Raw genomic sequence first — 17,490 nt, forward strand, 5'->3', positions numbered from 1 at the left:
TACCATTTGCTAAAGAGGCTATTTTTTACTGCATTTTAAGCTCCTGCCCCCTTTGTCAAAAATGTATTAATGATAGAGATATGGGTTTACTTCTAGGCTCTCTATTCTGTTCCCTTGATCTATGTGTCTGTTCTTATGCCAGTAACAGACTGTTTTGATGACAGTGACCTTGCAGTATAGTTTGATATAGGCTAGTGTGATCCTTCCTACTTTGTTCTTCTTTCTCAAGATTGCTGAGGCTATTCAGGGTCTTTTTCAGTTCCATATAAATTTTTGAAATATTTGTTCTAGATCTATGAAATATGTCATTGGTATTTTAACAGGGATTGTATTGAATCTATAGATTGCTTTGGGCAGTCTGGACATTTTAATGATGTTAATTCTTTGAATCCATAAACATGGTATAAGTTTCCATTTATTTGTATCTTCCTTATTTCTTTCTTCAGTGTTGTGTAGTTTTCCTAGTACAGGCCTTTTACCTCCTTGGTTAAGTTTATTCCTAGTTTAAGGAATTAACTTAAACTAAGGATTAAGTTAAAGTAAGGCCTGTACTCCTTAAATTAATCCTTAAATTAAAGGCTTGTTTATTTTTCTTGTTGCTATAGTAAATGGGATTTTTTCCTAGTTTATCTTTCTGATATTTCATTGTTCATGTACAAAAATGCTTTCAATTTCTGGATGTTGACTTTGTATCCTGCTATTTTCCCAAATTCACCTATTAGATTGAGTAGTTTTTTGGTGGAGCATATAGGGTTTTCTATGTATACTATCATATCATCTGCAAATGACAGTTTTACTTCCTTCTTTAAAATTTGGATGCCTTTTACTTCTTTTTCTTGTCTAATCACTATAGCTAGAACTTCCAATACTATGTTGAATAAGAGTGGTGAAAGCAAACACCTTTGTCTTATTCCTGATCTCAGGGGGAAAGCTTTTCATTTTTGCTCTTTGAGTATAATGTTGGCTGTAGGTTTCTCATATATGGCCTTTATTATGTTGAGGAATGCTCCCTCTATTCCCACTGTGCTGACTGTTTTTATCATAAATGGGTGCTGTACTTTATCAAATGCTTTTTCAGCACCTATTGATATGATCATGTGATTTTTGTCTTTCATTTTGTTTATGTGGTATATTATGTTTATTGATTTGTGAATATGATACCATCCTTGCATCCCTGGGATGAATCCCACTTGATCATGGTGCATGATCTTTTTAATGCATTGCTGGATCCAGTTTGCCAATATTTTGTTGAGGATTTTAGCATCTATGTTCATCAGTGATATTGACCTGTAGTGGTCTTTCTTTTTTTGTGTCTATACCTGGTTTTGGAATTAGGGTAATACTGGCCTCACAAAAAGAGTCTGGGGGTCTTCCTTCTTCTTGAATTTTTTGGAATAGTTTGAGAAGGATAGGAGTTCCTCTTCCCTAAATGTTTGGTAAAATTCACCTGTGAAGCCACCTGGTCCAGAGCTTTTGTGTGCCGGGTTTTTTGATTACTGCTTCAATTTCACTAGTTGTTATAGGTCTATTCAGGCTTTCCGCTTGCTCTTGATTCAGTTTTGGAAGATTATATGTTTCTAAAAATTTGTCCATTTCACCCAGGTTGTCAAATTTCTTGGCATATAGTTGTTCATGGTAATTTCTTACAATCCTTTGTATTTCTGTGGTATTGGCTATAATTTCTCTGTTTCATTTCTGATTTTATTTATTTGGGTCCACTTTCTTTTTTTCTTGATGAGTCTGGTTAAAATCTTGTTGATTTTGTTAATCTTTTCAAAAACCAGCTCTGGGATTTATTGATCCTTTGAATTGTTGTTTTAGTCTGTATGCCATTTAATTCTGCTCTGACTTTCACCCCCAAAGAAGCAAAACACACATTATTTTCAAATGCACATGGAACATTTTCAAAGATAGATGTCATGGTAGGACACAAAACAAGCCTCAACAAATTCAAGAAAATTGAAATCATATCAAGCACCTTCTCAGATCACAATGCCTTAAAACTAGAAACCAACCTCATAAAAAAAACTCAAAAAAATTCCAATTCATTGAGACTGAATAACATGCTATTAAATAATGAATGGGCTAACAATGAGATCCAGGAAGAAATCAATATGTTTCTGGAAACAAATAAAAAGAACACACAACAGCCCAATACCTATGGGACAAAGTAAAGGCAGTTCCATGAGGAAACTTCATAGCAATGCAAACCTACCTAAAGAAGATAGAAAAATCTCAAATTAACCATTTAACCTTACATCTACAAGAACTAGAGAGATGACAAACAAAGCCCAGAGCAAGTAGAAGGAAGGAAATAATCATAAGAACCATTTTCAAACTGGGCATAGATTATTTAAGGGTAATTCTCATCATATAGATGTAATCAGCATTATTTATATGTTTTACACTTATTTTCCTTCAAATCCTAAATTTATACCACTTAACTAGAATGAAATATTAATGCTATTAGTTTAAATATCATGAATTTTTTAAATAAAATGTTAAGATAATATTTATTCACCAACCTTGAGCCACTATAATATTTTAGATCACTGGTTAAATATTTAAATTTTTTATCACATGCTATGCCTAATACAGATCAATAACAGCTGATATTTGGCTATAATCATAGTCTAAAAACACAGGGTCTCATTTACTTCTTCATAATTCAGAAAAATACTTATGGGTAAATATAAGTCTGACACTTAAAATCCCAATTCTCCCAGCATGTGCTTAAACCCATCCTGCTGCACAGGTCGACCTTTGACCCCCACACTACTCCCAGGACAGTGCTGGCTCAGATCACCATGGAGGTGACAGATGGGGTATGCAGTTATAGAGAATGCTGGGTATTTTATTTTTGTTACAGAAGGAAGCTGTGGGTAAAAATATGCTTAATCTATTGTATTTTCAGCATGGTGTCACCTATAAATATTAATTTATAAACACAAAACATACTAAGAATTTTAGCTGCATGATAAAAACTTTATTTTGAAGTAATTCAAAATAAAAAATGGAATTTCTACCATCTTCTTTCCTTAGGACAGTGAAAAAAATTCAAAGGATTTAAAATTTCATCCAATCCCAGTGGTTTCAAAGGTAAGAAAACTCCCATTTAAATCTTGGGGTTACAAGAGTAGAAATTACAAGTTAAAGTGCCACAGCATTAAAAAGAAAAATAGTCATTATTTACAAAACAGAACATATTTCCAAATCACTCAAAACACACTGCAGTTAGAATACTGTAAATTCTGCAAATTTTTACCTTACTGAGATGTGTGGCCACTTTGTGAAACAGAAAAAGTGTATATGTGATTGCTCCCCATTTACTCAAGGGTCAAGAAGACAGGAAGAAGAAACTGTGAGCTCTTCACGGATGATGGCTTTTCTTATTGGAATAAAGCAAATAAAACTGATTCACTGATAATGCATTTAATTTCTCTCTCAGCAATTAAACTGTATATCTATGCTTAATGAGAATAGTATAAACAGTCAGGATAGGCATGTGGCAAATCAGGAATTTTTCTTTTTGATCTTAAGCTACATGGATTTCCGAAGTGCAAAAAATAGGAGGTAGGGCTTCACCTGGATCCTCTGGCTCCTTCCTTGAATCCCACAGCAATTCACCTCCTTTATCTTTTCCTACCCCTGAGTGAGAGTGCACAGAGAGAGTGCATAGCCTTCTGCCCTCTGGATGCTTTGTACCCACTTGCTTGGGTCTTAACTGAGGCTCGAGTTTTGTGATCAATGAGAGCTCGGGACATAGCCTTCCAACCTTCCTCATTTTGAATACTCCTAGAAGACTCTTAAAGTGATTCTTTGAAGTTTGTCATAGGAGAGAGAAGCTATGAGGGTAGAATGAGGTTTCCACTTAACTTCCATTTTCACATAACTGAACACGATCAGGCCTCAGGTCAAAGACTGATGGACTTCTCCGTGTCTGGAAGAGCCCTTTTTCTCTCCTGGCCTCTTGGTTTATATACACCTACCTGTCTCTCTAGGCCCAGCCCAATCCCACATAAGCACACAAAGCCTTCACTGATAACTGCAGCTTCCTCAGGTGAAGCTGTTCTTTCTTCTAAACCCTGGCACCACGCTGTAGCCCTTATTACATCATTTTATATTGTTCATTGATATTTTCTAGGAGTTAGTGGTTTCTCCCCAACTAGATTCTGAGTAATGTGAAGGCTTAGAATCTTGTACTTTTCTCATAGTTGTCCCATAGGGGGCCTAGAGTGTCAAACTCAATATATATGCTTGTGGGATGCTGAATAAATACCTCCTGGGGGATTGATTCGTTATTACCTATTTCACCTGTTAAGAAGGAGAATAAGTGAATAATGTGCTGGCATTTCTTCATCTTATTCTGCTTTTCTTGGTGGGAAAAAAAAGATTTGGCACTCACTGAGTTTAAAGAACTCTACCAAGGACTACTCAGCATTACCTCCCAACACTCTGATAGCATTCCATGCTTCCTAACTAGATCAGAGAATTCCACATTGTGAAAATATCATTTTTCTTTCCTTGTGAAGTCCTTCTACATTTGAGTGCATTATCCATGTTTGATTACAATGAAAATTTACCAGGACAAAATTGATGGGCTTGGCCGAATTATTCACATTATAAAAGGTGGAGCAAGACAGGTCACAGTGTGAGTCAAAACTGAATATATTGGCTTGGCCAAAAAGTCTGTTTAGTTTTTTCATGAAATAAAAGACAAATTTCTTCATTGTCACCAATAACTTTATTGATTTGCACATTTTGAGTATGTCAGCTATCTTCTGCTATTGGCTTCAGGTGGATAGAGGACAGGGCTGTGGCTAAACATCTTCCAATGCATAAGACAGCTCCACACCAAAGAATTATTTAGCCAAAATGTCAATAGAACCAAGAAGGTTTGCAAACCATTTTTGACGTGTTTGATCAGTCACAGCACCTTCTCCATACACTGCACAAATCTTATCTTGCATTTCATTGTGTTTTCCCTTTCTTGAAATAATAAGGCATAATATGCCAAAAATGTTGCGCATCTTCTTCCATCTTCAATATTAAAATGGCTGCACAAAATTTCATTAATTTTGATGTTTTTTAAATGTATGCTGATATGACAGCTGTCACAATGCAATCTAACAACATTGTTTCACATGAAGTTAAAAACAACTAAGCACTACTAGAGGCACCAGGTGGAAAAAAACAAATGAACTTTTTGACCAACCCAGTACTTAATTCTACTTTTCGTTCTGGTTGTCCAAAAATGAATGCGACTTCTAGAGAAAGTACCTCTGAATTCTTTTAGTGCTTTCATTTCTGACATCTATATCAGAAAGTGATAGATATGTGTTATGTAGTCCATCTCTAGGAGACAAGAAAACTTATTCCCTCAGTACAAGGTAGTGTTCTTTGTCCAGAGTACCAAACACAGCAAAGAAAGGGAATTCCAACCCAAAGACAAACTTAAAGGCTGCCATCCAGGCTTGGGGTTAGTTGACTGCTTATCCTCAACCACAATTTCACCTTTTATACCATCAAACCAGGATACTCAGAAAAAAAATCCAAAGGAGCCAAAATTCATTGTTTTTCTTCAAACCTGAATTCTAGTGGCACTTTTGTTTGAGTGTTGGAACAACACTAAAATTTAGCACAGTTTATCTTTGAGCCATCCAATCTTTATTTGGGGTCCTGTCCATTAAATAAAACTGACTCTTACCACCTGGCAACCTGGATTTGGAAAGAATAGCAGTACAGCACTTTCTTAGCTCAGCTGGCTGGAGCATGGGGTTCATGAGGTCCCACTCTCATGTCTGACCTTCAGAGAAACAAGATACTCCTGCTCCATGCCAGGGCCTATTTGGACCTATCAATTGTGCTGTTTCTTGGTCAGTGACTACACCTTTAATGCTAACCTGCCATTGTCCATAAAATAAGGCAAGTCAGGAAGAATGTTGAGACACTGGAAGAGATGTATAACTCGAAATGAATATCCTACTGAAGGAGAACATCAATCTCATCTTCCTCACTCTCATCATTGAAACAAACACTTATGGTGCTATATGCCAGGGATCTTGCTTAGGACTCTCTGCACTTTCTCTTATTTATCTTTATTTAAAACCTTATGACGGAGGTCCTATAATTAGCTATTCTTTACAGATAAGCAAGCTAAGATTTAGAGAGATAAACTAGTCTGATGTAGGTAATATAGCTAATAAGCATTACATCAGAACCTAAAGGCAGTCTGACTACAGAGCCTGACATACTTCATATAATTCATACTAATCTGTTTTACTCAAAAGAGAATCAGCACTGCTAAATAAGTACATTACAATAATCTATAATTTGAATAGATAACACCTGATGATAAATATCTATAGGTCACAAATTTCTATACAAGAAATCTGCATAAGTGTGATATGCCATTTGCTCTATAAACAATATAAATGCAAACATTCTCAGAGCTGAGAGGGTAAATATTTTTAAGAACTCTAATATACAGAACTGTCACAATATAAATACTTGGAAATAGTACAAACACTAATCAAAGCTAGAGTTCACGCTCCATCCATGTGAAAGGAAGCAAGGGTGAGATGCTGGAGCAAGAATACGTCACCATCATCACGTCCCTAAGGAGCCCAGTGTACCACCGTGAGGGACACAGAGACGGATCCATGACTTCTCCAAAACTGGCAGTAAATAATAGATCTGAGGCTATATTATACCAAGGCACCAACCTCCCCAAGTGCAGAGGGAGGCTGGGAGAGTTTTGGAAGGAGACTAATGGCCAACATTGAGAACACATGCCTATTAGCTTGCTGGGCCTAATGGAGTAGAGCAGCTGAGATTGGCCTCATCTGGAAACAAATGCTATACCTGAGCCCCTTCCCACCCCACCAGCCTTGTGCTCATTATGTACTTAAAATACATAAAGATTACACATATATTTTTATTAAAAGTGCTTAGAGATAGGGAAAGTCCCTAATTATAGCTAAAAGAGATGTCTGTCTTTTGCCAGAGAGTGTGTTCTATCAATTAAATGGGTTAATAGGCCATTTTTCCCCACTGTGGGGAAAGAAGAGCCTCTGCGACCCTCTATTGATTAAGACTGCTGTGGAATACTATTTGCAATTGCATTGCATAATGGAAACCAGGAGGTAGCTGTCATGGTTTCTGAAGACAAATTGCTGGTAGCTGAGACAAATCATAGCCTCTTTCATCTCTTACTGTTCTCAGTTCCCAGTTAATGTGTATCTTACAGTCTAGGTTTCTTAAATCAGTCTGTTCTAATGACACAGGTAGTAAAAATGAGTAAAAATGGTAATCTGAGTGACCCTGCTTTAGAAATTGTGTTCAAGTAACCACTACACTGACCATTACTCCTGAGCCATGCATTATTTAGTAAGAAACGCAACCTCCAAAAGGGCACACAATTAAAAATAGATCCATACAGCAGCTGCTGTGATTATGACCAATACAAACAGAAATCCAACCAGGCACAAGTCAAAAGAAAAAGGACTGCTGCCAGACAGAACCTTGTTCAATCCCATTTTTGTTTTGTGTCCTTTGACTTGCTAAGTCAGCCAGCAAGCGATGTGTATGGAGCAGTGGTTCTCAAAGTCTGCCAGACAGCAGCATCGGCATCACCTGGGAACTGTCAGAAATGCAAAGTCTCAGATCCCAACCAGACCCACTGACTCAGAAACTCTGAAGGTGGGCTCAGCAATCTGTGTTTTCACAAGCCCCCTGGGTGATTTTGAGGAACGCTGAAGTTTGAGAATTACTGGGCAGAAGACAGGGGGCAACCTTCAGAGAGTAAGTCTTCCTAGGAAGGTACCACCTTTGGTTGGAGGATAAAAAACTACCTTCAGAAGACTCTGCAAAAGAAACCTGTCCTGAAACCAAATAAAACCACTGTAACCTTCAATTTTCTGTAAACCTAAACCTTTCTCTAAAAAAAAATAAAGCCTATAAAATATTTGTTAAGCCATTGCAATCATTAGGGTGAATGAGTAGAAAGAAGACCACAGGGTTTTCCTCATGCAATTTTTTTTTTTATTTACCTATACCCTGATTTGCTCTAGAAAGGTTTTCAGACAACTTCTTAAGCAAAATATAGCATCCAGTCACAAGTCATTCTCTTGGAAAGACTCCTCACTACTTTCAAAACAACCTCATTATTTAAAAAACCCAAAAGATAGGCATTAATTACTAAGAAAGTTCTTGAGATGTCTCCACTATTCACTCTAGAATTTTGGACCTTTTGAGGGAAAAGAAAAGTGAGAAAGATTCTATTTAAATTCACCAAGTTAAAAATCTGCCCCTGCTCCACGCAACGCAAATCACAATGCTCCTTGACCAATCTGAGCACATGATCGTGAAGAGCCACAGCCTGCGACGTGTGCCTGTGTCATGAGTCAGCCTTGTAGCCAGTGTTTTTGGTGATTATAATGTTTTAATTCAACCCCGTCGCTGGCCCGAGAAGGGGATCTATGACACCAAAATTCACTCCAGAGTCAATAGTGCTTGAATGAGCCTCTAGCATTGCTTCAACTTTTTTCCAAATGATAAGTGATCTTAAGAAATGAAAGGGAAGTAACCTATCAGTAAGAGATTTATTAAATAAATTAAGGTCTATTCACATAATTAAAAATCAAGCAGCTATTAAAATATTAAGTTTTATAGTTCTCAATCCAGGACACTATTAGAATCACCTGGTGATTATTTAAAATATACCAATGCCAGAGCTCCAACCCATTTTCATTGGTGTTGGATAGGGTTTGGGCATCAATATTTTTTTAAAACTATCCATGTGATGCTAATGTGCCTCCAGGGTGGAGAATTACTGAGGTAGGTCTATATTAACCAACATAGAAATCCCTCCCAGATATATTATCACATGAAAAATCAAGTCATAAGACACATATCTATTAATAAAATTCTGTTTGAGCATGTGTGTAATTATATTAACATATATGTGTATTTGGATGTGGTTTCTATTTTATACTGTTTATTTATTCATTGCTTATCATTTGCAAAATGAAAGTGTGCTCTTTTACTTAATTTTTAATTTTAAAAATTTGTTTAAAGAAAATGTGAATTGGTTAAAAAAGTGAAGAAACACATGAAAATGGGAAATCTACCATGTCTCCTTCTCTTTCCCCTTCGCCCTCCTTCTGTTCCTTTTCCTCAGAGAGTATAAAAGTAAAATATACAAACTTCCATTTCTGGCCTACATACCAAACACCTATTATTTCCAATATTTGGGATTGGGGCGAGGGAAGGCATAGAGATGGAGGGGTAGAGAAATATTCTCATTCATTCATTCACTCATTTAGCAAACATTTTGTTGGGTTCCCAGACAGGTCCATGCTAAGAGCTGGAAATACAACAAAAAAGATATACACGTCCTCATGGATATCATGGATATCATCCTGCCCTTGGAGTTTTGCTACATTAACAAAGAAACTTAATCTATCAAGAATAGGGAGAAAAGACTTCCCAAAGTAGAGATGTACATTTATTCTGGAGATAACAGTAGCCATTATTAGAGTTACAGGAAGGGGAGTGACTTTATCAAGTCTGCTTTACAAAGTGAAATTAGAGCTTGCTACAGTAGCAAAGAATTGACTGAAGGAGTCTATCTTTTAATTTTCCATTTATCTATTTGCCATCTAATAAGGTTTAACATCAAATGTTACCTCCTGCTGAGTTTATTGACTGGGCTCATTTATCTGTCCATCTAACTAGATGAGCCTAGATATAGCATATTTACTTTTTCAGAGTTTACAGTTAATAAAATTAGTATGCAATAAACTTGCAAAACGATGGGCTTTATGCAAGTGGTTGCTACAACTAGTAGAATCTCTTAGAATACATCTTTGTAAACATAGCCAGGTAGGCAAAGGCTTCCAAGGTAATGGGATGCCTCCCAGTGCTTCATCTACTTACAGGGAGGGCAATTTTAGCCATTTATAACCAGGACACTTCCACATGGGAAGAAATTATCTAGCCCACCCACAGGTGGATTTCTATTTAAGAGTCTCATTTGATTGCTTTGGGAAGTATACACTACAGATTATGTAACCCCTATCCCTCAAGAGTAGAAAATTAACTCTCTGGGTAAAGTTGACTAGAAAAACATGAGAGAGAGAAATTATACCTGATACTGTCCTTTTATAACCCCAATGTATCTATGTGGACATTAATGTGCATTACGTCCAAGCATCAATGTGCTATTTTTAATGTGTAATGTTCACTCTTTGCTCAAACTAAGATTAGAGTTTTGAGGAACGGACTTGCTCTAATTTAGAGGAGAGGAGTGGAAATGTTCTAGAAAGTGGAAAAAAATCTGAGCTGCTTATAAAACATATGCAAATTCCTTGAAACTGCTTTATCAAATCAATTTAAATTATGGGCTTCCCAGTCAACATTTCCAAAAAGCCCACTCATGCTTTTCTTAATTCTTTTCAAACTGCACAGTCTCTGAGAGCTGGACTCTTTTTTTTCTTCCGTGTCTCTGCTGCACAGGAGCCACCACGCTGGCATTTTCACCTGAATGTAGGATGGAGCAGTTCTGGGTTTGCTGTTCTGCAGTTACATGTCACATGATCATAACTGATGCTACTATTATCTAAAACCATTAATTTGCTATAGGGATTAGACAATCCCCTCTGCCCCCACGTTAACCCGTATATAAAAAGTGTGTGCATATGTGTGTGTGTGTGTTTTAATACACAGTAGTGCTTCTAAAAAGTTCAGTTCATTAAAGCCTTGTTCTGTAACTCTCAAACTTGTTTTCACTCCCAACTCACCTAAGAAATATGAGACACGTCAATCATTGAAATGGTTCCTAGGGAGGAGGTTGGGAAGCATGCACTACTCACTGGGTCCTGTCATTTGAAAAGCCTGAGGCAGTTTAATATGCCAACATACACCAGCCCTGGGCCATGAGGAGAGCATTCAGTGTCCTGTGGGCCCAGACCATAGGGCAGCTTCTGCCCCCATGTGGTGTTTGGATCTAGCCCCTGTCTATCTGTCCTCTGAAGTTAAAAGGGCTGTTGTTTTTCATTTGCCTCTGAGCTTTGATTGGAAGAGAAACAATGATTGGACAATATCTTTCCCCTCTAGCAGGGCCAACTTCAGAGGACTTGGCCCCCCATGAGGCTAAGTCTCTGGGAGACTAAATGAACTTCCCGACTGATGCCTGAATCTGCTTTACAAAGACAAATCATTTCATTCCACATCCTGTGGAAAATAGAATCCTCCTCTGACTTAAAGACAGACATACTATATGCAGATGACTGATAACATAGTCCCTTTCCAGAAACCAGACTTCAATTAAAAGAACACAGAGAGATATAAGGACAGGCTGCCACAGGAGGGGCAAGAAGGATAAGGAAGATGGGGAGCCTGCAAGACTTTGTCTCCTTCACAATTTAGCCCACACTAAATCACTACATAGCTTTAGCAGGATTGTCTACAAAAAGAAAACTGAAAGAGGAGAACCAAGATGGAGGCATAGGTAGACACACTACACCTCCTCGCACAACCAGAACTGACAGAAAATCGAACGGCAAGGAAGTCTGACACCAAGGAGATAAAAAATAAACATTCATCCAGACCGGTAGGAGGGGCGGAGACGGGCAGCTGGAGCAGAGAGGACTCGTGGTGCTGTGGCAAGACGGGCGGAGTGTGAAACGAACAGGGCAGGCAGTCTGACCACTAGCAGACCCTGTGGTCCCACATTCGCGCACAGATAAACCAGGACAAACGGCAGGGAGCCAAGCAGACCACGCAACCCAGGGCTCCAGTGCAGGGAAATAAAGCCTTAAACCTCCGAGTGAAAACACCTGTGGGGGGTGGGGCAGCAGCAGGAGAGACTCCCAGCCTCACAGGAGAGGTCCTTGGAGAGACCCACAGGGGCCTAGAGTGTGCACAAGCCCACCCACTCAGGAAACAGCACCAAAGGGGCCCGATTTGATTGTGGGTAGGAGAGGGAGTGACTGAAATCCGGTGGAGAGTGGAGCAGGCGCCATTACTCCCTCTCGGCCCCTCCCCCACGTGCAGCATCACAGCACAAGGACCAGCGTTACCCCGCCCAGCCTCGGGAACACCTAAGGCTCCACCCCTTTAAGTAACAGACTCGCCAAGACAAAAAAAAAAATGGCCCAAATGACAGAACACTTCAAAGCTCCAGAAATAATTCAACTAAGCAGCGAACAGATAGCCAACCTATCGGATGCACAGTTCAAAACACTGGTTATTAAGACGCTCACAGAATTGGTTGAATTTGTTCGAAAACTAGATGAAAAAATGAAGCCTATGCCAAGAGAAACAAAGGAAAATGTACAGGGAACCAATAGTGATGCAAAGGAAACTAGGACTCAAATCAATGGTGTGGACCAGAAGGAAGAAAGAAACATCCAAGCAGAACACAATGAAGAAACAAGAATTCGGAAAAATGAGGAGAGGCTTAGGAACCTCCAGGACATCTTGAAACGTTCCAACATCCGAATTATAGGGGTGCCAAAAGGAGAAGAAGAAGAACAAAAAATTGAAAACTTATTTGAACAAATAATGAAGGAGAACTTCCCCAGTCTGGAAAAGGAAATAGACTTCCAGGAAGTCCAGGAAGCTCAGAGAGTCCCAAAGAAGCTGGACCCAAGGAGGAACACACCAAGGCACATCATCATTACATTAGCCAAGATTAAAGAGAAGAAGAGAATCTGAGAAGCAGCAAGAGAAAAGGACACAGTTACCTACAAAGGAGTTCCCATAAGACTGTCAGCTGATTTCTCCAAAGAGACCTCACAGGCAAGAAGGGGCTGGCAAGAAGTATTCCAAGTCATGAAAGGCAAGGGCCTACATCCAAGAGTACTGTATCCAGCAAAGCTATCATTTAGAATGGAAGGGAAGATAAAGTGCTTCTCAGATAAGGTCAAGTTCAAGGAGTTCATCATCACCAAGCCCTTATTATATGAAATGTTAAAGGGACTTATCTAAGAAAAAGAAGATAAAAAAATATGAACAGTAAAAATGACAGCAAACTCAGTTATTAACAACCATACCTAAAACAAAAACAAAAGCAAACTAAGCAAACTAGAACAGGAACAGAACCACAGAAATGGAGATCACATGGAGGGTTATCAATAGGGGAGCATGAGGGGGAGAGTGGGGGGAAAGGTACAGAGAATAAGTAGCATAGATGATAGGTGGAAAATAGACAGGGGGAGGGTAAGAATAGTGTAGGAAATGTAGAAGCCAAAGAACTTATAAGTATGACCCATGGACATGAACTATAGGGGGGGGATGTGGGAGGGAGGGGGTGGGCAGGATGGAGTGGAGTGAGGGGGGGAATGGGACAACTGTAATAGCATAATCAATAAATACATTTTAAAAAAGGAAAAAAAAGGAAGAAACAAAAAGAAAAAAAAGAAAACTGAGAAATTTGGAGATTACTTCAAATTTTAGTCCAAATATTTTCTATAGAGTTTTAAACAGATCCCAGCTACATTCTAGAAACCCCAACTAATGTTTATTGCTGGGCAGAACTATGAATAAATTCATTAATCAAGACCTTGCTTATATCCCTCATACTCAAGGTTAATATTTGTGTGTTTTCAAACCAAGATGCTCTACCTTCTTTAACTTCATTAACACAGGAATAAGTGGCAATATACTGATATCTATGCATCTTTTTAGATTCTGTGGGTCTTGTGTTGTCCTGAAGGAGCCCAAGCTGTCCAAAATGTTGACCTTTATTCAAGTCACAGCATTTGACATAATCAGATTATTTTTTGAAATAGAACTGTAAACCAATCCCAATGTGTTAATTTGCTAAATATAACTTTAATAACTATTCTAATATTACATGTCAGTCCTAGTATATATGTGTTTAAACAGGACATATTCATACATAAATGGAAACATTTTCTAAATCTAAGTGTGACTATCATTATTTCCTAATTAATACTATTGTGAAGTGTTGTCTACAGTTCTCAAATAAATCATCAAAGGAAGTTCAAGTAGCACAACAATAAGTTGTAATTATCAAATTCACATCATGTGGTCCAGGTTGAGCTGGAAGATAGGCTGAGCACCTATGTCCTCTCCTTTTCTTTTGGAAGACACAAATTTTTCAAGTTCCAGTAATCTGATAACAAACACATGTGCTCCTATCAATTAAAGGGTCAATCCGTGTCAGGCTGCTGTTTTGGTCATGACATTTACCATAAGCAACGTCCCCTTCAGGCTCTGTACAATTCATTCGCTCCTTGTACTTTGGTCAAGGGTAGCAAGAGCAGCCCCTTATGTGCTGACCAATGTCTTGGGAATTGGTTTGGAGCATTAGACTCTTCCCAAAGAGTTAATGGTATTTCTCCCACCTGGTTAGGTTAGGCCCCTCCAGAATTACCCAAAGAGTAAGGAGAGAATTGGCGAGTCAATGAGGGAAGAACAGAGCAGAAAGAAGCCAAGTCCAGACTGCATGAAAACAAAATCCACCCTTCAGGTGGCCCAAGAAGGTTCCCAGGTTCCCTTTGGTAGTCCAAGAAGGCAAAGGATGTGGCCAGATCCTTGTGGAACCCCTCACCTGCATTTTCTCATTAAATCCATCCAACAACCTAACACAATATTAATATCACCATTTTACAGATAATCTGATTCTGTGGCACAATTAATGCAAACAGGCTATAAGAATCTCAAATAAGCACTTATCACTTCCACCCCAATGCTCGAATCCTTGCCTAATGTGGCACCAGACCATAGGAAGGAGGCAGGATTCAGGGTAATTATGCTGAGATAGGAATAAGAATTAATGTATAAGGGGAGGGTAAGAGAAGGAAGAGAGATCTTTGTGAAGGTTTTTCTCTTCTCTAAAAGTGGGTGTTTCTGGGCCACAGTTGCTGGGTTAAGAACAGAAAGAGATACTTTGGAGAAGTCACAGAATTAGATCAAGTGAGAAGAGAGGAGAAGAGGGGAGGGGAGGGGAGGGGAGAGAATTGGGAAATTATTAACAACTTGCTAGTTTCCCTTGAAAGTTTACAGAGATGAAGAATTACAGCACCCTTGGCTGCCAGTTTTAATCAGTGTCCTTTTCACTGCATGGGGTGCTTCCTAATGTCCTGCTCAAATGTCTCTGGAATTCCCTAAAGCCTGTTTGTGCCTTCTTCAGTACTCCTTAGACACAGAGAGCTGCTTCTGCTCAGCAGCATACTCATTTGAGAAAATTTCATCAATCTGAAAATAGTCATTAAGCTGCCACTTAGCATTCTCTTCTCTAAACTAAGGCATTCATAGAGAAGCTGGAAAGCCACTTGGGGTGAGGGGGTGTGTTACAGAGAGGATTCCAGCATATGAAGTGAACCAGATTAGATGGCTCTCTAAGATATCTTCCAAACAAGAAAGACCTTGATTCAATTCCTTTTATCTTTATTGTAAAGTAAGTTTTCTCATTACTTTGTTCATTTTTGTCACTAGATCTGCCACCTAACTTCTCCATATTCTTTTAATATTTTTAAATCTAATATGCATAGGAGCAGTTTCTCAATACAAAACAAAGCCTCAATAGGTCAGAATAAGTTGGAAAAGGTATGTCCCACTGAGTAAGAAATCAGAGTGAAAAATATTTTCAATGAAAAAATTAACATCACAAAAAACTATGTAATGGATATTAACAAATAAAATGAGAGTTAATGAAAGATGATGAGTGACAATAACCATTTTTATGGGACCTTATACTTTCAAACTGTTGTTACATCATTTTATTTTGCCATTTTTATCATATATGTAAATGTATAGGTAATAGATCATCTGAATAGAAATCTAAATCAAAAAGTCTTGAATTATCCTGCTAAATTTGAACCTTTAACTCAATGAGGTCTGCATCAGAACAGTCTGAATTAATGGTGTTCTGCTCTATTGTAGCTATAATAAACCTGACAATTTTATGGCCATCTTATATCCCAGAGTGTCACTCCCATCTGCACATTAGTCATTAATATTGTTTCTTCACACAGGAACTTTTGTCATAACAGAGCATCCCACTTTAAAGAAGTTTCATCAAGTAAATTATCTTATACCTCAAATACCACAGAAATGTTTTCTATGATAAATGTGCAAAGAGTTCATTATACTCTCTAAAAATACTTGCTTTGACTTAAAATGAGCCTCAGCAAAAAGGAAAAAGGACTCATGGACATGGACAACAGTGTGGGGATTGCTGGGTGGAGGGAGTGTAAGCGAGTAAATGGTAATGGAAAAAAATATAATAAAGATTATATATTTAAAAAAATAAAATGAGCCTCAATAAAGAGGATGTTCTAAAATGTTAAGAATCAACATGTCACAGATATTATTATGTTTCTGTTTGTTCAGAAAAAACAAAAACAACCCAATTAATTGTAAATAATGGAACTAAATCAACTCATGGAGAGACCTGACACAGGATCCTCTCTGAGAAACCTGGTGACCCTGAGAGGGTCTATGAGCATCTTCCCCGTCTTTACTGTCTTCTTAAACCTGCAGTTAGAATCAGAACAATTATTATCCTTCCACAATGGTCAGAAAGACAATGTCTTTACCTACCTTAAAAAGTCTTAAAATGTTAGCAACCATGATGGACACGGAGCTGGCTGCAGCACCGATGACTCCAGAAATCTTGTCAGGCTTGGTGAAAATGGGTGGATCTCCATTAGCACACTTCACGTCGGAAGCATCTTTCTCTATCAATGCCTGCACAAATGTCAGCGACTGCTCCAGAGCATAGGTGTCCCTGGAGCACGTATCAAGGATCCGGACACCCAGAGTGATATTGGAGAGGAGATCAGGGTCCTTATTAATCTGATCAATTGCATAAAGCATGGCCTCCAGTCTGTGGATCCCCTTTTCCTTCTTCAGCTCCCCGCAAGGCACCCCTCTTTCTCCCTTTGCATGAACAGGGAAGAGACCCCCCAAAATGATGTCCCCATCCACTCGTATGGAATGGGCATACTCCTGGCTGTGAGTTCTTTGCATCATCGTCAGGATCCAGTAGAACTTGGCAGTCAGGAGGAAGAAACAAGGGCAAGAGGCTGATCGCTTTCCCTCGCATACCATTTTCTCCACAGGTGGTGTCGCAATGCAAGACCCAAAGTTTATTCTTGCCACAGAAGGGGGACCACCTGAGGCTGTACCTTCTGGAGGCTACCATCAGGGCCCATGGGGAAAAGGCTCTGTGGGTTTCAACAAGTTTTCTTGATTTGAATGTCACAGTGAGTTTCCATCAGACCCCTAAGGTTCAATTTTATTTCCATATAAAGTCAACTTGCCTGGAATGGTGCAAAAATTAGAGTAACAGCTGAGGTTCTGATGTTGGGATGAGGTCAATAATTCACGTCCTTGAAGTCAGCCCTGCAGCAGAATTATTCCTGGGGACAGGAGGAGGGAAACAAAAGGTTCAGTTCAACGGGTCTACATTTTTCATATCTTTAAGCCCTATTTGCACCAGCCTCTCTTTTTTTT

General features: G+C 38.6%; 1 protein-coding gene across 1 annotated transcript in view; it reads right to left on the bottom strand.

Moving 5' to 3' along the window:
* GRM8 (glutamate metabotropic receptor 8) overlaps positions 1-17,150 on the bottom strand; it is a 798,340-nt gene extending 781,190 nt beyond the window's left edge. The window contains exon 1 of the mRNA XM_053927225.2: positions 16,576-17,150. Coding sequence (XP_053783200.1) covers positions 16,576-17,085 — 510 coding nt within the window. The 5' untranslated portion in view covers positions 17,086-17,150. The remainder of the gene's footprint in view (positions 1-16,575) is intronic.
* Positions 17,151-17,490: the final 340 nt, after the last annotated feature.

The sequence above is a fragment of the Desmodus rotundus genome, chromosome 6 (assembly GCF_022682495.2).
Source record: "Desmodus rotundus isolate HL8 chromosome 6, HLdesRot8A.1, whole genome shotgun sequence".
Taxonomy (NCBI): Eukaryota; Metazoa; Chordata; class Mammalia; order Chiroptera; family Phyllostomidae; genus Desmodus; species Desmodus rotundus.